Source organism: Pteronotus mesoamericanus, unplaced genomic scaffold, assembly GCF_021234165.1.
Source record: "Pteronotus mesoamericanus isolate MK-2021 breed Mesoamerican mustached bat unplaced genomic scaffold, CSHL_Meso_final contig_68, whole genome shotgun sequence".
Lineage (NCBI taxonomy): Eukaryota > Metazoa > Chordata > Mammalia > Chiroptera > Mormoopidae > Pteronotus > Pteronotus mesoamericanus.
In genome coordinates, this window is record NW_026555234.1 from 15,772,699 (window position 1) to 15,795,116 (window position 22,418).

The window sequence follows — 22,418 nt, forward strand, 5'->3', positions numbered from 1 at the left end:
TGTGTAGTTAAATTATATTTTTGACATGATTTAAATAATTACGTATTTCTTAAAAGTCTCTTCATTAAAGAGTATTTCCATGCTATCCCTGTATTTTGAGCTCAAGATAACCAAATAGGTGTATGGTAGACTACATAATGTTTTTATTATCCAAACTTAAGATTAATAGAAAATTCTGCAAATTTTGATTGAAATGTGTCCTATTGCCTGATACTTATTTATATTTCATTAAAAAATGAAATTTTGGCAACTTTGTGAGGAATTTACATTTTTATTGTTCTGTAAGGCTTGAAAAGGCTCAGGAAGAAAACAGAAATGTTGCTGTAGAAAAGCAGAACCTAGAGCGCAAAATGATGGATGAAATCAATTACGCAAAGGAGGAGGCCTGTCGGCTGAAAGAGCTGAGGGAGGGAGCTGAGAGCGAACTGAGTCGACGTCAGTATGCAGAGCAGGAGTTGGAGCAGGTATTTATGTTTTACAAAAAGTACTTGTTAGGGTGTGTGTGCTGCCATTCTGAGTTTTCTGTTTTTGTTCATTCTCATTCATTTAGTTCCATTGTATGCTTATCTTTAGTTATTCAAAGAATCATGTGTTCATATTGTTTACATTGATCAAAGTCCCTATATAGCAAAATCACACAGCAGTAACTAAAAGATAAGGTTGCCATCATGTTCTCTCATTCAAGAAGTCTTATTCCATGTCATATTAAATATGTTGAGTAAATTTAAGGCATTTATTTTATCATTGGTAATATGTTTCAGTTTTCAACTGTAACATAATAAAGTATATCTAATGTTGAACTTCTCTCCAAAGGTAAAGAATCTCTACTGAGCATCCATTTGAGTTCTGCTAAGGGGTTTTAGAATATAACCTGTGATCGCTTCTCGGCCTTTTGGCTAAGATCAAGTGTAGAATATAATCTGCTAAAAATTCTGAGGTTGTCTAAAGGATATTCTTTCCAATATCTGCATCCATTATGAATTTACTAAAGATGGAATATAGGCATTTGGGCATTACACAATCCTTTGGGTGGTGATTCTAAAAGAATTTAATTACAAGCAAATGTATTAGTTGTTTTTATTCCTGCTATAAAAAATTTCCACAAACTTAGTGGCTTTAAAACAACACATATTTATTATCTTACAGTTCTTGGAGTCAGAGTCTAAAATAGGTCCGCAGGATTGCATTCCTTCTGAAGGCCCTAGGGAAGGATCTGTTTCCTTGCTTTTTACCAACTTCTAGGGGCCGCCTACATTTCTTGGCTTATGGCACCTTCCTTCATCTTCAAAGCACATCACTCCAACCTCTCCTTCCATGGTCTCATCTTCTGCTTTTGACGTTGACCCTTTCATAATTGACCAACTGAGGAACAAAATGAGGATTAGAAAACATTTTTGAAGATTAGAAAGTGACTCAGTTGTAAACCAGGGATAAGAACCTAGGTATTGTGCCTCCCACTTTGCAAAAGCATCGTTGTCTTGTCAATCAAGTGCTTAATAAGGAATAAAAATCAAATGAGTTTCAATTTCAACTCCTGCAAAAAATGTTCAGTGTGCATTACTATCCCCTCTGAGTTTGTCATTTTTGACTGAATGCAGCCATCTCCTTCTGTTAACTGTTCTTTCCCTCACACCGCAGACATCTACTTTTTGGATCTTTTCCCTGTAAGAAGTTTGTTCTCTCAAGTTACCTCCTAGACATAATTTGCAGTCAGGTCCTATTTACCTGCAAAAAACTTCTGCAGAGAACATAGTAAAGAACAGGGAGTTAAAAAAAAAAAAAAAAAGAAAGAACGGAAGGAAGAAGAAAGAAAAAAGGGCCTAGCCAAAATGTCCAAGAATTAGATATTTTGCCCTTTACTCCTGTGAAAACTCTCTGCCTATTCCCACTGAGACTTCTAAGTCTTGGATTGTTCCCAGTACTAAATTAAAAGTTTGTTAGGTGTTTTCATGATAGCGCAAATCAGAAAGCTGCAGTAGGAATTCACTTCAGAGATACAAACTGATAGCAGTATTTTTTGGTGACTGCCTCACAGTGAGGGAGAAGGCACAATATAAAATACTACCCAAGAATCACTAACATTCTCCTCTCAGGTTTCTGGCTCGGAGACCTTGCATTCAGTAGACCCTAAGATTACCATGGTGTTATGTCCCAGTACAAATGGAAAAATCCTAATGAGATCCCGAGTCAGTAAGAGGTGGTTTAAAGAAGAGAAATGAATATTTAAAAAGAACTCTGTCCCACATGATTATAGTAATAAGAAACAAAATTTTATGAGTGTTTATATGTGTTTTTACGCATATTGCAAATGGTTTGCTCCTAAATTTTAATCTTTACAATACATAGAAATTACGCTCATTTACATATATGTAAAGAAGTTAAATAACTTGCCTTAGGTCACACAACTATTAAGTGACAAAGGTAAGTTTAACTGGGAAATTAATTTACATGTAACATCACGTGATCTATCGTTCCACCTAGTTTGAAGTATTACTATATTTTGTCTGGGGAATAATCAACTTCTTAAAATTGGAACACAGGAAAATCTGATACATATTTTATATAGTGTTATTTTCACTAAAATAAAACTTTTGGGTGAAAGTAGTACCACTTTATATTTTGTGTAAATTCTTTTTAGATAAAATTATTTAGTTCTGAAAGTCTGATGAAGCCTAAAGTCAGGACAAGTCATACCCCTGTTGTAAATACATGAGACAGTAAGCCCCAGAAAGTAAAGAACTTGCTGAAGGTCTCAGAGGTAATAAATAATAAAGTTGCATCAGAAGCCAGGTTTTCCGATGTTTAGGCTGTTTCTGTGATACTATGTTTTTATTTATTGCTGTTTTACACAAAAATTATATAAATAATAATTATATTTTTAAGCAACTTAATAATTCATATTTGTTAAAGCTATTAATTACTCAATTTTCACCACATCCATTCCTCAATAAATAACAATGCAGTTCAAACTAAGAGATGGATTTTAGGTCAAATAATAAACTTAGGAAAAATAGAGAAAATAGTTAAAATAGTTGCTATTATTAGAAGGTCAGGATTTTTATAATTTTGAGACATTATTTGACAGTCAGTCAAAACATCGTAAAGCCTCAGTTTATGCTAGAAGTGTATCAATGTTGTTTTAATGTGTGTATTGAGTTCTTTTAGGAATAATAAATTTGTAGATAGACCATTAAGGGATGTCTGAACGATTGAAGAGGAAACTTGAGTGAAAGTTGTTCAGATTCTCTGTATACTGTCTTGGCAATGAAAATTATATAGAAATCTTAGCTTTAAAATCTTGTGAGAAGGAGGGCCTGTGCCATGCACTTTGAGGCGTTATACAGACTTGCATGTCACAGGACCTGAGCTCCAGTTCTCTCTTCCTGGGAGATTAGCAGGGACGCCACACAGCTTAGCCAGACTTCTCATTAAACACGGTATTGTCCCAAGCACATTGCACAGTGAACTGTGTCAGGCAAATGTTGCTTAGGATTTGTTTTTCAGTGAGTAAGTGCTATCTTATCTTTGCTTTTAATATCTGCTTTTTGAATTGTTTACTTAGTGTCCCTTGGAATTTTTTTTAATCTTGGACTTTTAAAAAATACTTTTCTACATATAATTTTTCCTATAGGATCTGACAGCCCTTCTATTTCTGTATCAAAAGTTTGTATATAGTACTCTTCTTAGTTTAATCTGGCACACAGTAAAGCTTATTTAAATGAGTTGGGTTTTCAGATCAAATGCTCTTCTACATTTTAGTTTGGGAGCAGAGTTTTAGTTACGTTACTTAACTTGAGGACAATTAATTTGCAGTTATGGTGTTCCAGAAGCAGGATCCTCCGTAGCTCACTCATCATTCTGAAGGTCTGAGGGTGTATGTGTACATATAATTCCATAGGTCCCATCATGTAGCCTTACATGTCTTTAGCTTGAACTCTTGCCTAGGATGGGTTGTTTCCTCCTGCTTTGTCCTTTTCTTAGTGACGCCTTCCTTAAGAGTATTTTCCTTAGCATTTCACACCACCTCACACACTAAGCATTGACTCCCCTCAAGGGCAGCTGCAAGACCGACTTGGACCCTGGAGTCTCTGCATAGTCTCTCCTGGAAGAATCAAGTAGACTCTCGGAATCGGTTTTCTCAGCATGTATACTTTATTCTTTGGTATATTAGAAGCAGTGAATTAAATAGAAGTGGCAAAAGTGAGTGTTTAGTTAAGGAGCTACAATAGGGTTTTCTGGGAACATTAGCACGGGTACTAGAACAGATAGGTCACCCTATTTTGGACACTTACTCATATCCTACTTTATAATGTATTATGAGAAGAGTAGGATCAGTTTTAGTTTTTATATGCCCTGGATTTTTTTCTCTCTAAGTCTGGTTATCGTAACATATAAAAATTAAATATTGCAGCTTGAGATACATGTAAGTCCCCTCTGTTCTCTGGCTTTACAACTTTGCTTAGTGAATTTAAGATACACTTAATACTTCAGCTTTAGTTTTAATGTCAGAAATATATTGTTTTAGACTTTGTGATTTAAAAAGATGTATACAAAGAGCATAATTAAAATGCTCTTAATTTGGATACTAAAATATCTTAAATTCTTTAATAATTTGTAAATTTAAATATCTCAAAAAAAAATTTCCCTTCTTCTCCGTCTTTCCTCCTTCTCTCCCTCCTTCCCAGGTTCGGATGGCTTTAAAAAAGGCTGAAAAAGAATTTGAACTCAGAAGCAGCTGGTCCGTCCCAGATGCACTTCAAAAATGGCTTCAGTTAACACATGAAGTAGAAGTACAGTACTACAATATTAAAAGACAAAATGCTGAAATGCAATTAGCTATTGCTAAGGATGAGGTACTCTATTTCAAAACTTATTAAATTTCTAGAAGGATTAACCAGTTGGAATACAAGGATAAGAATAAATTTTATTATTGCAGATTCTTTTCTTGAGCTGGAACTTATTGCATAATTTGATTCTCATAATCATAGGTTGAAAAGTAAAATTATTTAGAGAGGTATATACCTTTCCGAATGACCTTAGGGTCATTTAAAAATCACTCTTGTTATCATTATCACAAATGTTTTATACAGAGCTTTTCTCTAGGTTGCTACTTCATATCTGATTCGGGTTAGTAGTTTAGAAATTAATGTCCAACTTTATTAAATTGTGTGAAATAAGATTAAGTCTTAATCTGATTTGTAGAAAAAAAAGCTTAGTTCACTCACTAACACCTCTATTGCAGTAGGATATAATGTTATTTGGTTAGTTTTAATAGAAAACTCAGGTCTTTCTGAACCATAGAAATAAAGGAAAAATTCTCCAGAACAAAGTTTTGAATCATTGTTTGAGTTTGGAAACTTTTTTTTTTCCTTTCATCTATTTTCTCTCTTTTCATTTTTGGAAAATAGGGCTACATATTGGCTAATAATTTTTTACTGATTTTTTTGATTATTAATGTATTCAAAACAAAATAAAGTTCGTTAGTATGTGTGTTTTTCCCCAAACCTACCCATCTTTTTCTCTCCCTCGGCTTTTAGGCAGAGAAAATCAAGAAGAAGAGAAGCACAGTCTTCGGGACCCTGCACGTTGCACACAGCTCCTCCCTGGACGAGGTGGACCACAAAATTCTGGAGGCAAAGTAAGACTGTGATTTTAGCTGTTCGTCTATTTTCACTGCATTGAAATAGGTCATTTGTCAATGATTTGTATTTTAATTTGTCACTTGATCATGTATATATAATCACATAATTTATACTGATTTTGAGAGTGTGTAATTTCTTCTTGAAATTAGCTAAATGCCATGGTCTGTTCATGTAGTTGCCTTTTTTCAGTGCCGTATTAAAGACTGCTTCAAATAAATAATTCCTATATTGACTTTTTCAGGAAAGCTCTTTCCGAGTTGACAACTTGTTTACGAGAACGACTTTTTCGCTGGCAACAGATTGAGAAGATCTGTGGCTTTCAAATAGCCCACAACTCGGGCCTCCCCAGCCTGACCTCTTCCCTTTATTCCGATCACAGCTGGGTAGTGATGCCCAGAGTCTCCATTCCACCCTATCCAATTGCTGGAGGAGTTGATGACTTAGATGAAGATACACCCCCATTAGTGTCGCAGTTTTCTGGTAAGTGATGAGTTCAAAAAAGAGAGTTGGTACAGTTTTCTTTTTCAATCGTTGTTCAGTTACAGTTGTTCCGCCTCTTCCCCATTGCTCACCACAACCCTGCCACCTCTACTCCCAGAGTCAGTTCCCCCCATTTTCTGTGGCTGTGAGTCCTCTATTTGTGTTCTTTTGCTTGCCCTTTCCTCTTTTTTCCCCTGTTACCCTCCTTCCCTCTGGTCACTGTCCGTTTGTTCTTTATTACCAGGTCTCTAGTTCTATTTTGCTTCTTTCTTTGTTTTGTTGATTAGGTTCCATTTATAGGTGAGATCGTATAGTATTTCTCTTTCACTGCCTGGCTTTTTTCACTTAGCATAATGTTCTCTAGTTCCATCCATGCTGTCGTGAAGGGTAGGAGTTCCTTCTTCCTTTCTGCTGCTTAGTATTCCATTGTGTAAATGCACCACAGTTTTTTGATCCACTCATTCACTGATGGGTGCTTAGGCTGAGTTTTTAAAGTAACTTTATATCATGCTGTTTATGGAGCATTTACTTTGAAGTCTATGATAAAAATTTTGTTCATACTTTATTTTCTCTTTTTGTTGTTAATTTGTGTTTACTGTTTGATAATACTATATGGGGGGTGTGTGTATATGTGTGTGTGAAATACATCATACATACTAAATCATTTGCATGAATGAAGTGCTGAGCTTTGAGGGGAATTATTCTTTCAAATAGTTTAATCTATAGCAGAAAGTAGAAATTGGGGAAAGATCTTGGAAACCTGAGTTCTAATCCTAGCTCTGCCACTAACCAACCAATTGGATGACTTTGAGCCAGTTTATGATTTGTTAAATTAAGTTGACTTTCACAGTAGGAAAGTTTTTTAGTATTTTGTTTTGATTTTCCCAATTCTGTCCTTTTATTGAAAGAATATTAACTCATGAAGCACTGAATAGGTTTACCTTTATACAAAATTAAACTGTGTTTATGTTTAGAAAATCTTGTAATTTGTGCTAGAAAGTGGAGCCCCTCCCAAAGGTGGTTTTAACATGGACAATTCCTTTGTTATGCTCTAGTGTTTGAAATTTTTTACATGGTACAAAATACATTTTGGTAGGAAAGTAAAATTTAAATATTTTAGATTTTATTAATAAATTTTATAATTTATTAATACATATTTAGACTTTTTGCAAAGTTACAGAGTTTGAATTTAAAATCATGTATTTCATGTATTAGAAATCATTTGAAAAATCCTTTATTATTAGCCTGCCTAATGCATTTCCCAGTTTTTCTGACCTTTTAGAAACAGTGTAGGTAGAATAGGAGTCCAGGGAATAGAGCAGAAGTTAATCATTGATTGGTCAAAGACTAACATGGAAATTTTAGTCTTTGAGACAAATCACGGTATATGAGCATTTTCCAGTTTGAATTTTTCTATTCAATTGTTACAGCTTTTCTGAAGTTATGATTTAAAAGAGGTTCTAGTTTTTAAAACAATTTTATGAAAGAAAGCTCTGAATTGGCAAATAACTAGTCAGTGACTCTGTGCGTACGTTCATTTCTGTGGTTTTAATTCTGTGGTTTAATGACAGGCAGATATGGCAAGCGGACTGGGGAGGCGCTGAACTCGTACAGGAGAAAGGAGAGGAGGGCGGACTGTGAACGTAATGAATGCTGAGAGTGTGTGACCTCACGCAATTCACTGGCCCTACGCTGCAAGATAGTGATATTTATATGTAAGATAGTTTTATATCTAGATCTGGACAGGCTCTGCTGTTTTAATATTGTGTTTATTTGAATTATATACCCTAAGCTTGCCAAGTGTAACACTGATTCATAGGTATATAATGTTATTTGAAAATTATAGCTTTTTAAAGTTGCAGGTCCTCCTTAGAATACATAATTATATATCAGAAGTATGCATGAAGATGTACCCTAAATTGTCTAGGTTTTTTCTTGGCCTTTTGTTTTTTAAAGTACTTTTTGTGGGGCGGTGGGGGGGAGATATTTATATATGTGCATTAAAACAATTATCTTAAGTTTTCAGTGATTATGATATAGAAGTTTGAACTTTTAAATATTAAAAAAGCACAAGAGTTGACTTTAAATGTAATATGATGTTTTAGAAATGCTGTGATCAAATTCTTTATCTTGGAAAAATAGCTCTTGCCAAAGATTATACTCTGAGCTCTCTGCCTCCACCCAGTGGCGCGACAGGGATGCTCCACTCTGCTTAGTTGTAAAGCGTGATTTCTGGGCCTGGTAAGTAAGGGTTCTTGGCAGAAGGACGAGGGTCGAGGGTGGGGTGAAGGCTCTTCACTATATACTCTCCTGAGAAGTCTGAAATTTCTACCATGGGTGTGTAAATTGTGTAAGTGTGACATAGTGACAAGGAAGCATACCTGTTAAGAGCATAGTAAGATTGTAAAACTATACATACATAGTGTAATACTGTGTGATTAATTATTTGAAGGGAAGAAAGACAAGATACAGTCAAAGGTTAGCCCTGTGTGGGTAGGAGAGCAGGTGATAGTTTGTTTTCATATTGGTACTTTTACAGTACTTTTACCAACTTCTTTTTCCTCATTATTTGAAGTTATCACTTACTTTCTTTTTTCTTTTTTCTATTCAATTTTAACCTATTTAAAGATGTGAAAACCCTAAATAAAGTAATATAGCAAAGCAAATCCAATTTATTATAAAAACAGTACATTGTGACAAAAATTTATAATAAATTCCTTTAAAATGTCAGTGAAACTATTTTTGTCACAGTGTACTGTTTTTATAATAAATTAGATTTGGTTTACTATATTACTTTTATTTTGGGGTTTTACTGGATTTGGTTTACTATATTATTTTATTTAGGGTTTTTCCTTCTTTAATCATACATTAGTAGGTTCGCCACTAATTTTTCCTTTCTCATGCTCTTTGTTTGACTTTTGGTACCAAGGTTATACATCGCATCACAACGCAAGTCAAGAAATACTCCTATTTTTCCATTCTATCCTTTCCTACTCTCAGATAGAGGTAGTATAATGTAGTGGTTAAGGATGTGGGCTCTGGAACAAGGTTGCTTAGATTTGCATCCTTACTCTACCATTTATTTATATGTATCACCCCCCCCCCCACTCCCCCACCAAACCTTACAGGTTAATAGTGTCTAGTATTTTGTTTTGAGTATCCCATAAAACAGTCATTACTTTTTATTTGTATAACTTTGTGGGAGGCCCTCTCTGAGTTTCTGTAAAATATAACCCATCTTGTGTAGTTCTTTTGTAATTTAAATCAAATAATATCTGTAAAATACTTAAACAGATCCTGGTCCACAATAATCCCCAATAAATGTTTTGAATTTTTATTCTGTACTCTGAAATACTATAAGATACAGAATATTTGTTCTTTGAGGATTTTGAAGAAATAGCTCATAAATTGAACTTGGAGGGGAGAGTGTTTTGGCAGGAGGGATTTATTGATTTATTGATTTAGCTTCTTAGAATGGGTGAAAGTCCAGCGTTGTTAAGTTATATGTTTCTAAAATAGTTTATTTTATTTGAGTTTTAAAATTTGTTGACTTAAAGTTGTCCATAGTATTTTACATGATTTTAAAAAATCTCACTTATATCTTTAAATCTCCTTTTTATTTTCCCTTCCTTGATGAATAATTTATCCTATATTATTTTACTCTTTTATTCCTTAAAGAACTAGTGTTGGGTTTTTTAAAAAATATTTTCTATTTCTGCTCTTTTATTTTCTTTATTGGAACTTTTTCATTTGTTTTAATATTTAGACAACTAGATTATGAATTTTTAGGTCTTTTTTCCTTAATGTATGATTTTCTGGCTATGAATTCTCCTTAAAGAACCACTTTAACTATTGCTTTCTCCTGTTTTATAGTTTTTTACTGAGCTCTTTTTAAAAAGATTCGCTGAGGAATGCAGCCCAGTTAGGCCCAGGCTTGTACCCAGAACCCTCACAGTCCCTACCCTTCACCCCCTGTGGGCCCAAGTTGTCTTTTATGTCTCCAGATTAACACCCAGACCCTCGGGTAACTGAGACTGAGAACCACAGCAGTTCCACGGCCACTCACAAGCCTAGTTCTTTCTTTTATTCTTTCTGTTTTGGCATCTGAGAATTTTTTCTTTTTCCTTGCAAATTCAGGTGTACACTTAGAACTATCGTTATATTTTATTCATCATTTTGAAGTGTTTGAGGATATTTAAAACACATTGTTGAGGCTTGGGAAATGCTGATCAGATAGTTTTTGACTCCCATATTTCTAGAAATGGAAGTCTATATATTACTTACTATTTTTGGTTGTTGGTGGTAGGGGGAATCCTTTATTACAAAACAAAATTTTATCTTCTCTGCCATAGAAAATACAATTTGCAAAATAGGCTCATATTTAATTGCTATGCGTCTCTATGTAATTATTGATAATAGAATGAAAATTATCTCAGAAAAGAATTGCTATATAGTGAACTTCAATGTTTCATTTACCTGCTCTTATCAGTCATAAGTGGGGTGGATGCCTGCCTTCACTGGGAATTAATACGAGACCGAACATTTTGTAAAACATATTTGCATTATGTGAAGGAAAGCTTGTTCCAAGGTCAAAGTGCACTGTTTTTTAACTATGAGGTTTGTGGTGTTGTAACTGTATGCAGCCCTGTCAAGGCCTCTTCAGACCACAAGGAAGAAGGACCCTTAGCTCCAAGTGTATATAATTCTGATATAAAGACACATTTTTTCAGGCAAAAGACATGATAGCGTATATAAGAAGAAAATTTTTGGAAAAAGATTGTACAATTGTAAGCAATTTCTTAATGTGACCTATCTCCCAATTCTCATTTTTATGTTATATTCTTTATTGGCTTACATATCTCAAAAAGAATAAGTGGAACAAGAGTAGAACAAGACAGAACTTTGAAGAAGTACAGCAGTTAAGGGGCAGGTAAAGGAAAAGGTGAAAATGTGGTTAGAGAAGTCAAGGAAAGGACAAATTAATAATCAATGGGACTGCAGACTGGTACAGCCACTGTGGAAAACAGTATGGAATGTCCTCAAAAAATTAAAGATGGAACTACCTTATGACCCAGCAGTTCCACTGCTGAGAATGTACCCTACGAATCCTGAAACACCAGTTCAAAAGAACTTATGCACCCCTGCGTTCACAGCAGTGCTGTTTCCAATGGCTAAGTGTTGGAAATAGCCCAAGTGCCCATCAGTAGATGAGTGTGTTAAAAAACTGGGGTATATTTACATAATGGAATACTATGCAGCATAAAGAAAGAAGGAACTCTTGTCTTTTGCGACAGCATGGATGGAGCGGGAGAGGATTATGCTAAGTGAAACAAGCCAGTCAGTGAAAGACATACAATACAACCTCACTTATAACTGAAATCTAATGAACAAAATAAACTAATGAGAAAAACAGAACCAGAGACATGGAAACATGGAACAGACTGATAGCTTTAAAAGAGGAGGACAAAGCAGGGAATGGTGGAAGGAAGGGGGAGGGACTAGTCAAGGAAGAACATGTATGAATGATGCGTAGACATGGACAACGGAGAGGGGATTGACCGTGAGCTTGAGGGGTGTGCTGGGTGGAGGGGAGCAAAAGGAAGAATTGGGACACCTGTACTACAATGAACAATAAAAAATGAAAAATAAAAATAATGTCAAGTGTGCTGATCAGATATCAAAGAAGGATTGAGATATTCATAGAATTAAACAACAAAGAAGTAAATCATTACTTTGTTGAGAATAGTTGCAATGACATTGTATGTAAGTACTTTACAATTTATTTAAGGAAAGAGTGAAGATGAAGTAGTGGAGAGCGTAAATCTTTTTTTAAGATAATTTAAAAAATCTTTTTTTAGTGGAGAAAATAGATAATTCTATTTCATAAAAGGGAAGAGATAGATGTCCACTAAAAAGCAGTCTGAGGGGGAGGAGGTTTTTTATTGCTATTGTTGTTTATCTTTTTTTTCTTAGGTTTGTTTCTTTTTAGCATTGATTTTTAAATGCTGATGGGAAATAAAAAGGGAGAAGATGAAAATAAATGCAACAGAAGGGATAACCAACAGAGTAAGGTCCTTGTGCTTGGGGTAGCGAATGGGACAGATAAGTGGAAGGAACATAGTATGTGAACTAGAAAGGTAGAAATGTGGTCAGAATCTGTGCTGTCTGATGTCTTGACTTATAATTTCAAAACGAGCAATTTTGAATGGTCAGACATGGCATAAGAGTGTGTGGTGGAGTAGAATAGAAGTAAAGTTTTGGTGAGAAGAGATGAAAACCATATTTAGTTAAGGTGTTGGTTATGTACTACAAATGAGATTGCTCAAGTTGATGAAAGGTTGGATAAATTGGTAAGAGAATGACCAGGAAGTGACTAGTGAAGTGCAGATGGAACAGTCACACAGCTTACTCCAGTGAGCTGCAGAAGGAGCACATCTGATACGGGCGTCGGAGTAAGGGTTTACAGCCAGCATGGGGAGGTGAGGAGGCCACCGGCCTGACGGTCTGGTGCTGCAGTATGCGGGGTATACGAGAATGAACCGCTGCAGCTTGAGAAGGTTGTTCTTAGAAGAACTACAATTAAGGCAAAGAAATGGAAGGAACATTCAATGAAGATAATAACATGAAGGGAAGTTTGTGTGCATGAGTCTAGACTTAGACTAATAGCAGAAAGATGATGATCTGAGACTTCTAGTTAGTTCTCCAATGATCAGTGTTCAAGAAACAAGTTCGGGTCTGACTCCGCCTAAGGAGCTGTAAGACTGTTGTAGTGTTTCAGTGATCCTTGATTTAAAACTTCTTGACATTAAAACCAGTTTCACTATCTCAAGAAATATCCATTGACAAATCCAACCTATTTTTTACTGATAATTTCCTTTTTTTTAATGTTAAAATTTATTTTGCAATGAAGTACAGATTCCTTATACTATACTGATTTTTAATCTTAAGGATTTGTTATCTTGGGTAAATTTTTAAATCTTTTTGGTTAGTAATGTCAGATTTTATATTAAAGCCTCATTTGTTTATTTTTAGACCTGTTTTGATTTGTGTGATATTGTATTTTTTATTTCTTCACTTTCCTGAGGAACAGTAAAGGTGATGGAGGATGGTAATGGTTCAGTTGCTTACTTCAGAAAAGGTAGATTAAATAGTTACGTATTAGTAACATCAGTTGTCTTGTGTGTATTTATAATGTGTATAAAGGAGCGTTGGATTGTATGAGCTGTTTTACTTATTTATGTTTGTTTTTCAGGGACCATGGCTAAACCTGCTGGGTCATTAGCCAGAAGCAGTAGCTTGTGCCGCTCTCGTCGCAGCATTGTGCCGTCCTCGCCGCAGTGCCAGCGCGCTCAGCTCCCTCCGCACACCCCTCACCCGCCGCACGCTCGGCACGCCCACCTCCCCCAGCACACCCAGCACTCCCAGCACTCGCTGGCTTCTCCTGACCCAGACATCCTCTCCGTGTCAAGCTGCCCTGTTCTTTATCGAAGTGAAGAGGAGGAGGAGGCTATTTACTTCTCTGCTGAAAAGCAATGGTATTGGTGGTGAATGGGCTACAGTGTCTGTTGGGCGGGGTGTGTGGGAGGTGGGAGTGGGCTGGGTAAGAGTGATGTGCGCCGCCCAGGTTTAGCCCTCAGTTTTGTGTGCTAAAGTCCAAGCTTAATATGGCTGGGTTTTCTGGCCACGGTCTGACAGGGCTAAAAACAAGGTATTGGCTGATCTTATCTGCAGCTTTGGGGCCTCTTTAAAGCTCAGTTGTTGTGGAAGAATTCAGTTCCTTGGGGCTGTAGCACCGAGGGCCAGGGGCCGCTCTCAGTTCTTAGGGGCTGCTCACTATTCCTTGCTACATGTGACTTCGCTCTTCAGAGTCAGCAACAGGGCATTTCCCTTCTGTCAAGTCTTCCCTGTGCTTTGAATCTCTGACTTCCTCTATATCTGATCTGTAGTCCCAAATTTAAAAGGCTCATCTGGATAATAACCTCTCTGTATTAAGGTAGACTGGTTCGTGGCCTTGATTACATCTGCGAAATCCCTCTGTATTAGTGTTTGAATAACTAACGGGGTAGATGTGCGTGTGCGTACCAGGGCTGGGAATCTGGAGACCATCTTATAATTCTGCCCACTGCAGACGCAAGTAGATATTTTGAGATACAACTTTTAGAAAAGGCCCATAGCATACAGTTGACTCAAGTCTCCAAGCATAAACTTGTCTCATTAACAGTTTCTTATGTAAAATACACTCTTGTATAAAGGCATGATCTTAAATATACTTGAGCATGAAGAAGCATTAATATGACCCACTGAGTTTTTAAAATATTTGTCGTCAGTTAGTGATATATTGTTATGTGCTGGTATTTCATAGTAAACAAGAAGTATTAGATGGCAAAGGTTTAGGAAAATGTGGGGAACTTAAAGGAGGAATTTATAGTCATACCAAATCTTTTTTTTTTATAAAACCGGTATGGTGGCAGGGTGTTCTAGCCCAGCTGAAGGACCCCAGTTTGAGAAAAAGACTAGGTGCAAAGGGTTGGGTCCTCTCCATGTTCCCGTGTAGCAGCTCTATGTTGTGGGATTTTTTAGTCAGTGTCATCATCGAATAATTTTTTTTAATTCATAATTGTTGTCATCTACTAGTGAAAGTAAATTGTATTATCAGCAAGTGATCGTTATAGCATATTTCTAAAAAGATAGTCATCTTGTATTCTCATTGCAGTTGAAGAATTTGAGGCAGCTTTGCTTGGCTGTTAGTTCTTTATGATTAGCTCTTTTGTGTAACCTCTGCAATATAACTATAGTCACCAACAAGATGACTTTACCCTTAAAACTAATTTTGTGTGGCTCATGGAAATGAGTAGGAAAATTACAGAGCTCTGCCTCCCAGTAGAATTTTTTGAGTTGATGGAAGTTTTCAGGTCTCATTTCAAATAGCAATGTCAAAAATTCACAGCTAGCTCAGAAACATGAGAAGAATTTGGAGTCAGAACACTTTTTCTCCTCTCTATTTTCAGTCTTTTAAGTGTTGAACCACCAGAACCCTTTCAAAATAATAATATTTATTCTTTACTGATCTTTTGTGTCCTATACATTATGCACAGATGCCCATTTAAACCTTACCTGAGTTGTCTCATTATACATGCATTAAAATTACATGAGCTCAGCTATACATCACTGTGGGGAAAGAAGGAAATAAAAAAATAGCATAAATGGTACACATAATTAAGTTCAACATACCAGAGAATATGTGCTCTAGAAAAAAATGGGAGATTTCAGAGTTAACTTACCAACTCTCTATATCTGAGTAGTTAGGCAGAAAATGCAGCACTTTAGATTATTTGTTTTGGAATTAAAGTGTTAAAACTAGAGGTATTGTTAGAGAGTAATTAAGTTCTCTTAACTTTTACAAGAAAACTGAGACCTGGTTAAATTAAGTGATTTGCCCAAGATTGTATGGCCAATTAGTGAGCAGGACAGTTTTCCTAATGTAAATTGGTATTCTTTTCACATGTTATTTAGAACTTCAGACTAGTTTTTGAAATATTTTCAACCTACCTTAGAATTTCACACAGATTAGCCAAACCATGTAGCAAAATAGAAGTTAAATTATCAAAATGGTAACTAATCGTTTTTTGGCTCTGGAAGCTGTGAACAGCTTCAGGGATCAATGATATACACGAGACCTGTCTGGAAAAAGTCCAGCCATTGTTAATATAATGAGAACGGTTTGTGTGACATCGATGTAACCTGGCAGCCAAGAAGAGTGGACTGGAATGCACATGTATGAACATGACGACTGCACTGTACTAGTCAGTGGGGGTGGTAAATGCTCTTGAGTGAGCATGTGTCCTGTGTGGCTGTCACATTCAAAATGAGCAAGTAGAGCAATGAATCTACATCAGATTTTGCACTAACCTTGAACATTCCTCTGTGGAAACTATTTGGATCGCTCAGAAGCAATGGGCAACTGGTGATTGGCAGCTTCCTCACAGCAACACACCTGCTCATGCATCACAGCTTGTACAGTTTTTTTGCGAAACATCAAATTGCCCAGGTGACTCAGTCTCCCAATAGTCCAGATTTAACACCCTGCAACTTAGGGCTTTTCCCAAAACTAAAATCACCTTTGAAAGGGAAGAGATTTCAGCCCTGGCTGGTGTGGCTCAGTGGATTGAGCACCAGCCTGCAAACAAAAGGGTCGCTGGTTCAATTCCCAGTGAGGGCACATGCCTGGGTTGCAGGCCAGATTTCCAGTAGAGGGCGCATGAGAGGCAACTACACATTGATGTTTTTCTCCCTCTCTTTCTCTTTCCCTTTCTCTCTCTCTAAAGATAAATAAGATCTTAAAAAAATAAGAAAGGGAAGAGATTTCAGACCATTGATGAAATTAAGGAAAATATGACAGGGTAGCTGATGGCAACTGGGAAACTGTGTGAGGTCCCAAGTGGTGTTTACTCTCATGGGGACTGAGGCATCATTGTCCTATGTGCAGTGTTTCCTGTATGTTGTCTCTTCTACAATACATGTCGCTATTTTTCATATTATATGGCTGGATATCTTCTGGACAGACCTTATCGTATACTATTCAATTAATGGACAGCTACTCCAAAAAGAAGCTTAGCAGAAAAGTCCCTACCAATGATAGTCTCTTGTCATTTTTCCCCTATCTGAACTGCCGCTGGTCCTCTGTTAGCGCTACCCATTATCAGGTTGTAAAAGCAACTGAGTATTACACAGTACCTGTAGCTGTATGAAAGCATTTTTAATTCTTTATTTGCCCAAGGGATTTTGTATGCTCTGAGAGTTTGTAGTGTGATAAAGACAAACTTCACATACATGTATGAGTATATAGAAATGACTAAATACGTCAGAAATCAAATATGTATCTAGAATATGGTATTAACCTAGATATGTTAATATGTGTATCAAAAGTAATAAACATGCATATCAACATGAATGATTATAGTAATCCTAGGTCATCCAAGGTGAGAGTTCATTCAGTTCCATTCCATCTATAAATATGAATTTAGTCTGCTGTGTGCCATGCACTTGCTAATAACTTGAGCTGCCAAACAAATGAGACAAGGTCTGTCCTAGTTCTAGCTGTTAGATTATGATCTTAAGTGTTCTTGCATTTCTCTTCTGTCTTCAGCTATATTTTTTTTCCCCACCTTATTTCTTTTGCCTTTTTCTTCCTTCCTTTCTTTTTCTCTTTTTGCCTAGACTATACTTGGATATTTCTTAATCATTTTTTTCATACAGTCAACAATATTTGTGTCAGGCATGGTTTGTACAAAAATGAGTAAGGCGTGATCTCTGTCCTTCAAAATCTCCCTTCCTCCCTCCCTCCTTCCTTTCTTGTTTGCTTCCATTTATTACATATTTATTGAATACCCACTGTGAGCTTGGCACTATTCCAGTGTAGAGAATACAGAAGTTAATAAGACTCCTTGTCTCATTAAGTTTCCTTTATTCTGGGGGAACTGACTACGAACAAGTGAATATAAAACATCATATTAGGTAGTGGTAATTTCTGGGATGCTAAACAAAGACAAGTAAAAGGAAAAAAGAATGCTGTTGTAGATAGGATGGTTAGGAGTGGCATTAGCAGCCCCGAATGACTAGGAGAAGGAAGCATGTAGAGCTGGAGGGGAAGAAAATGTGAAGCAGAGGAAACAGCAAGTGCTACAGCCCCCTGGGCGCCACCAGATTGGCACGTGGGAAGGACAAGGAGGAGGCTGTGGGAGAACGAGGCAGAAATGGTGTAACGCGCCCCGTCAGAGACAGCCACGGACATGGTCACCCAGGGCCTTGTGGCTTTGGCGGGGACTTTGGATTTTAGCCTGAGTATGAGAGGAAGTATTGGAAAGTTCTGAGCAACTTTCATTGGAATGATGGGTCCGAGTGAGTTTTTAAAAACCGTTTTAAAGGCTGTGTGGAGAAGGAAGAGGGAGGAACAAGAATGGATGCAGAGAGACCTGTTAGGAAGCTGTTGCAGGAGTTGCGGTGATTCCATGGTAGTTCAGGGAGAAGGAGGGATGTTCGCCGTCGGCGAGGAGGAAGAGGGGGTCCCGGTGTGTTTCGAAGGATGGCTGATAGCACTTACCGTATGTAGGCCTTGGGGTTGTGGGCTTCATTGTTCTACTCCTCTTTCTTTCTTTTCTCTAATCACTGTGGAGGGGGATGGGAATCACAGAGGAATAAACATGTGAGAATTTACTGAATGTCTACTTTTTAAAAAACAGAATTACATCATTGTCTTCCTCCTCTGATCCACTGGCCCACCTGTTATACCTCAATTTCTTTCCTATTCTTTTAAACTTAGGAGAATTTGTTTTTGCATAGTATATTTCTTCCTCAGGAAATTATACTTCATCAGTTTAATGACTAAAAAATTAAAGGGAAAAGCAGTGACTAAAATTTCTCTTTTCAAGTACGTTGTGTCAACTATGTGATTTAGGAAGAAAAATACTCAGTATTAAAACAACATAAAAGTAGCAGAAATGATAAGAAAAATCTGTAAAATTTAAACATTTTTATTTCTCTGACAGTCGAAGGTGTAACTTAAGTTACAACATTGTTTAGATTGGTAGATTATATTATTAGAGTTAATGTTAACAATCTGAGTTTTGGTAAATTATATCATTTAAACTAGTAATTGTCTAATTTTATTGAAATGTGTGTAACTTTTAGCATTTCCCCCATTTACATTTGATAGATGAAATGTTGAAAGTTGTTTTGTTTAGAATGTCTGCTGGCACTCTTGACATACTAACTTAAAATTTTACCTTTGCCTGTCTTACGCAGGGAAGTGCCAGACACAGCTTCAGAATGTGACTCCTTAAATTCTTCCATTGGAAGGAAACAGTCTCCTCCTTCAAGCCTTGAGATATACCAAACGCTGTCTCCGCGAAAGGTCTCAAAAGATGAGCTCTCCCTAGAGGATTCATCCAGAGGCGATTCGCCCGTAACTGCAGATCTCTCTCGGGGCTCTCCTGAATGTGTAGGTCTGACAGAAACTAAGAGTATGATCTTCAGTCCCGCCAACAAGGTGTACAATGGCATCCTGGAGAAGTCCTGTAGCATGAACCAGCTCTCTAGCGGCATCCCGGTGCCCAAAGCTCGCCACATATCCTGTGCCTCAGGTGGCAGCAACAGTAAGACCGTTCAGGAAGCCCCCAGTGTCGCCAGGATAAGCAGCATCCCTCATGACCTTTGTCATAATGGAGAGAAAAGCAAAAAGCCATCCAAAATTAAAAGTCTTTTTAAGAAGAAATCTAAGTGAACTGGCTGACTTGATGGTGTTCCATTCAAGTAGCACCTTTAAACTTTTATCTCCCACCCTCTGCCCCCCTTTTTTCTGTTTTAACTTTAGGAATGTAACTCCATTGGGGCTTTCCAGACTGGATGCCATAGTGGGATGTCCTTAGGGGCAGCTGTCTACTGTCTGATTATTTAAATGACTATATAATCAATGAGACGAGACAGTTTATAGTCATTTCTGCCTATTTATTTCTGCTTTGTTATTAGTGATGTATATACACCATTTTGTTGAAAGCCACTATGGACTTACAAGCTTTAATGGACTAGTAAGCCAGCATGGGCTTGCAAAAATTCCTTGTTTACCAGAGCATCTTCTTATCTTTCCACAGAGCTATTTACATCCTGGACTAAATAACTTAAAAAAAGTAAAACTAATTGCACTACTGTTTTCCAGACTGGAAAAAAAAAAAAAAATCTCTGCAAGTGAAACTGTATAAAGTTTATAAAATGACTATGGATAGGGGACTGTTTTCACTTTTAGATCAAATGGGTTTTTAAGTAGAACCTAGAGTTTCTAATTGACTTGATTTCTGGAAATGAAAACCCATGCTTTTCTTATGGGAAGCTTCTTTAAATGCATTTAATATTCTCAATTCAGTCCTGCTGTAAAGATCATGTTGTTTTGTTTTTCCCAGGGCTTTCACTGTGATTGACTGCATTGCAGGCTGTATGACAAATATAAATAATTTAAAGACAGAAGGCTCTTTATTCCTTATGCAAGCAGAAGAGTTAAAACTTGATCGAAGGACTTAAAACATTCACAAGCTTAAACTGAAGTGGGGAGATGTGGGGAGTCTTGTTTACAGACTTTGAATAACTGCAAAGGATTTATGGTTTGTGAAAATTTGTACTGTGGAAAAGATAATAAATTGGAGACATTATTGTGTGGGACTGTGCTGATTTCTGTTGATAATACTCCACTAAAAACACTACATGTTTTCTGAAGAGCTGTGTAAGTTATCTTGTTGCTTAATTGCAATATAATAGCAATGTAAGTTGTCAACAAATTTCTTTCTATTTTATATTATTTGTCATATTTTTATGTAGTTTGAAATGTTTAAATGTTCCAATATCAAGATTAACAAATATAAATTTATGGTGCATTTAGACTGTGTTGTATTAATTTGTAAAGTTTGGGGCTCATTAAACTGATAGTTTATTCTAAGGGTGGTTTTCACTGTGAAGATTGTCACACAGAGCAACAAAGCACATTAACATCTGGGGAGTTTCTGCTTAAACACTTCTTTTAAAAATTCAATCATAAATGATCTGGGTGATACAATGGGGATAGATGTTTGGGGGAACACCGATACATATAATGCAAGAATGGTTTTTCATCACTATGGTTAAAATACATAATGGCTAATCTAGTCCTGATTAGATGAAAATGCTAATTGGTAAACAAGAAGTTTACTTGGAGATTTGCTCCAAAGAAATACTTTATTAAGAACATGAACAGCTTCCTGAAGTCTCCTGTAAATTGTGATTGTACTGTTAAGGCCTTGGATGTATGATACGTACACACATGGGTATTTATACTTTAATAGTGCTGTAAGGCAATTGGTTGACTGAAACAGATAGAGAGTTTTGGATTAATTGTAAGCTAAGGTCATATGAAAGGTCACGAGTTGAGGAACATAGGCTCTGAAGCTGTTTGTGAAGGGGAAAAGTTGTACATAAAGAGTGGAAAAGCATTCTGGAAAGTTTCTTCAGAGTGAAGGGAATACCTTATTTTTTTTTTCTCATTGTTATAACCAGACAGGAGTTCTTGCCTTAGAGAACTGCAGAAGGGAATAGGTAACTTTATAGTTTGCTGGATAGAGAAGGTAAAGACAGCAGGAGATGGAGTGAAGCTAGGAGGAGTGGTTCTAGACATGCCCAGCAAGGCCTGCCGCTTGTTCAAGGTTAGAAAGGATTCAGGATCAGAACCACCTGTGCGCTAGGGCTTGTTTTCGGGGGGCGAGGGGCAGAGGCCTAAGCACAGTGTGCACCATCTCACATCAGTGAACGCATGTTTGTGCTAAATTTCACACATTTATAAACAAACTCAGCTGAAGGATACTTACTGCTTTGTGTTTTTTACAATTTTTACTTCGCATTAGTACAAAGCTCTCTATTTGAAAATTCAACAGAAAATAATTGTTTTGGAAAGCCCCAATAATTTATGTATTACATCATTTACATGTGAAGAGTTGCGCATTATATAAATTTTTTAAGTAACCCATCATCTTAGTTTAACCTCATAAAACCATGGTGTTTGCCTGATTTTTTAAAGCAATATTTTCCTTGTTATAGAAAACAGTTCATGATAGAAAAATAAAGAAGAAAAACAACAGCAAAAGAAGGTCAAATTCTGCCCAGATAATTGCTTTTAATATTTTGGTTTGTTTTCTGCTAGATCATTTTGTATATATTGATACTCAATATATTTAATTTCATATCATGATTTTTTATTTAATATAAAAACTCCAATATCATTAAGAACTTTTCATAAAAAACATTTTAATGATTATAATATGCCATTGTATGGATTAACCATAATCTCTTTAATCATTCTGTTATTATTAATCATTAGGCTGTTTCCAAATTTCTGATAGTGGACTAATAGCATTTAACGTTTATTGAGTACTCCATGTGCCAGGCAGTGTTCTAAACTCATTAATGTACATTCTCATTTGATCTTTACACCACCTTATAAGATAGGCACATTTTTTTTCTTTGATTTTTAAAATCATCATCTTACTAATGAGGAAACTGAGCCCAGAAAATTAGTAACTTACTGAAGGTCACATAGCTAGTAAGTGGTAGAACCATGTTATTAACTTCTAAATTATATCACATAAATTCAAACCAACATTTTGAGTCCTTAGGATATATATGTTTAGAAGTGTCCAGAAAACCATGAAGATATTTTAGTCTCTATAAGTACATACGTATCTATGTACACAATAGAGCCTCATGCACACAGCTTCCGTGTAA

At 36.3% G+C, this 22,418-nt stretch overlaps 1 protein-coding gene and 1 pseudogene across 1 annotated transcript in view; both read left to right on the forward strand.

Annotated features, from left to right (window-relative positions):
- The window catches only part of STIM2 (stromal interaction molecule 2), a 137,629-nt gene extending 117,098 nt beyond the window's left edge, over window positions 1-20,531 (forward strand). Inside the window, exons 7-12 of the mRNA XM_054582022.1 lie at window positions 287-464; window positions 4,686-4,853; window positions 5,538-5,638; window positions 5,884-6,122; window positions 13,375-13,657; window positions 18,924-20,531. Coding sequence (XP_054437997.1) covers window positions 287-464; window positions 4,686-4,853; window positions 5,538-5,638; window positions 5,884-6,122; window positions 13,375-13,657; window positions 18,924-19,401 — 1,447 coding nt within the window. The 3' untranslated portion in view covers window positions 19,402-20,531. The remainder of the gene's footprint in view (window positions 1-286; window positions 465-4,685; window positions 4,854-5,537; window positions 5,639-5,883; window positions 6,123-13,374; window positions 13,658-18,923) is intronic.
- LOC129077737 (uncharacterized) lies at window positions 877-1,042 on the forward strand (annotated as a pseudogene).
- Window positions 20,532-22,418: the final 1,887 nt, after the last annotated feature.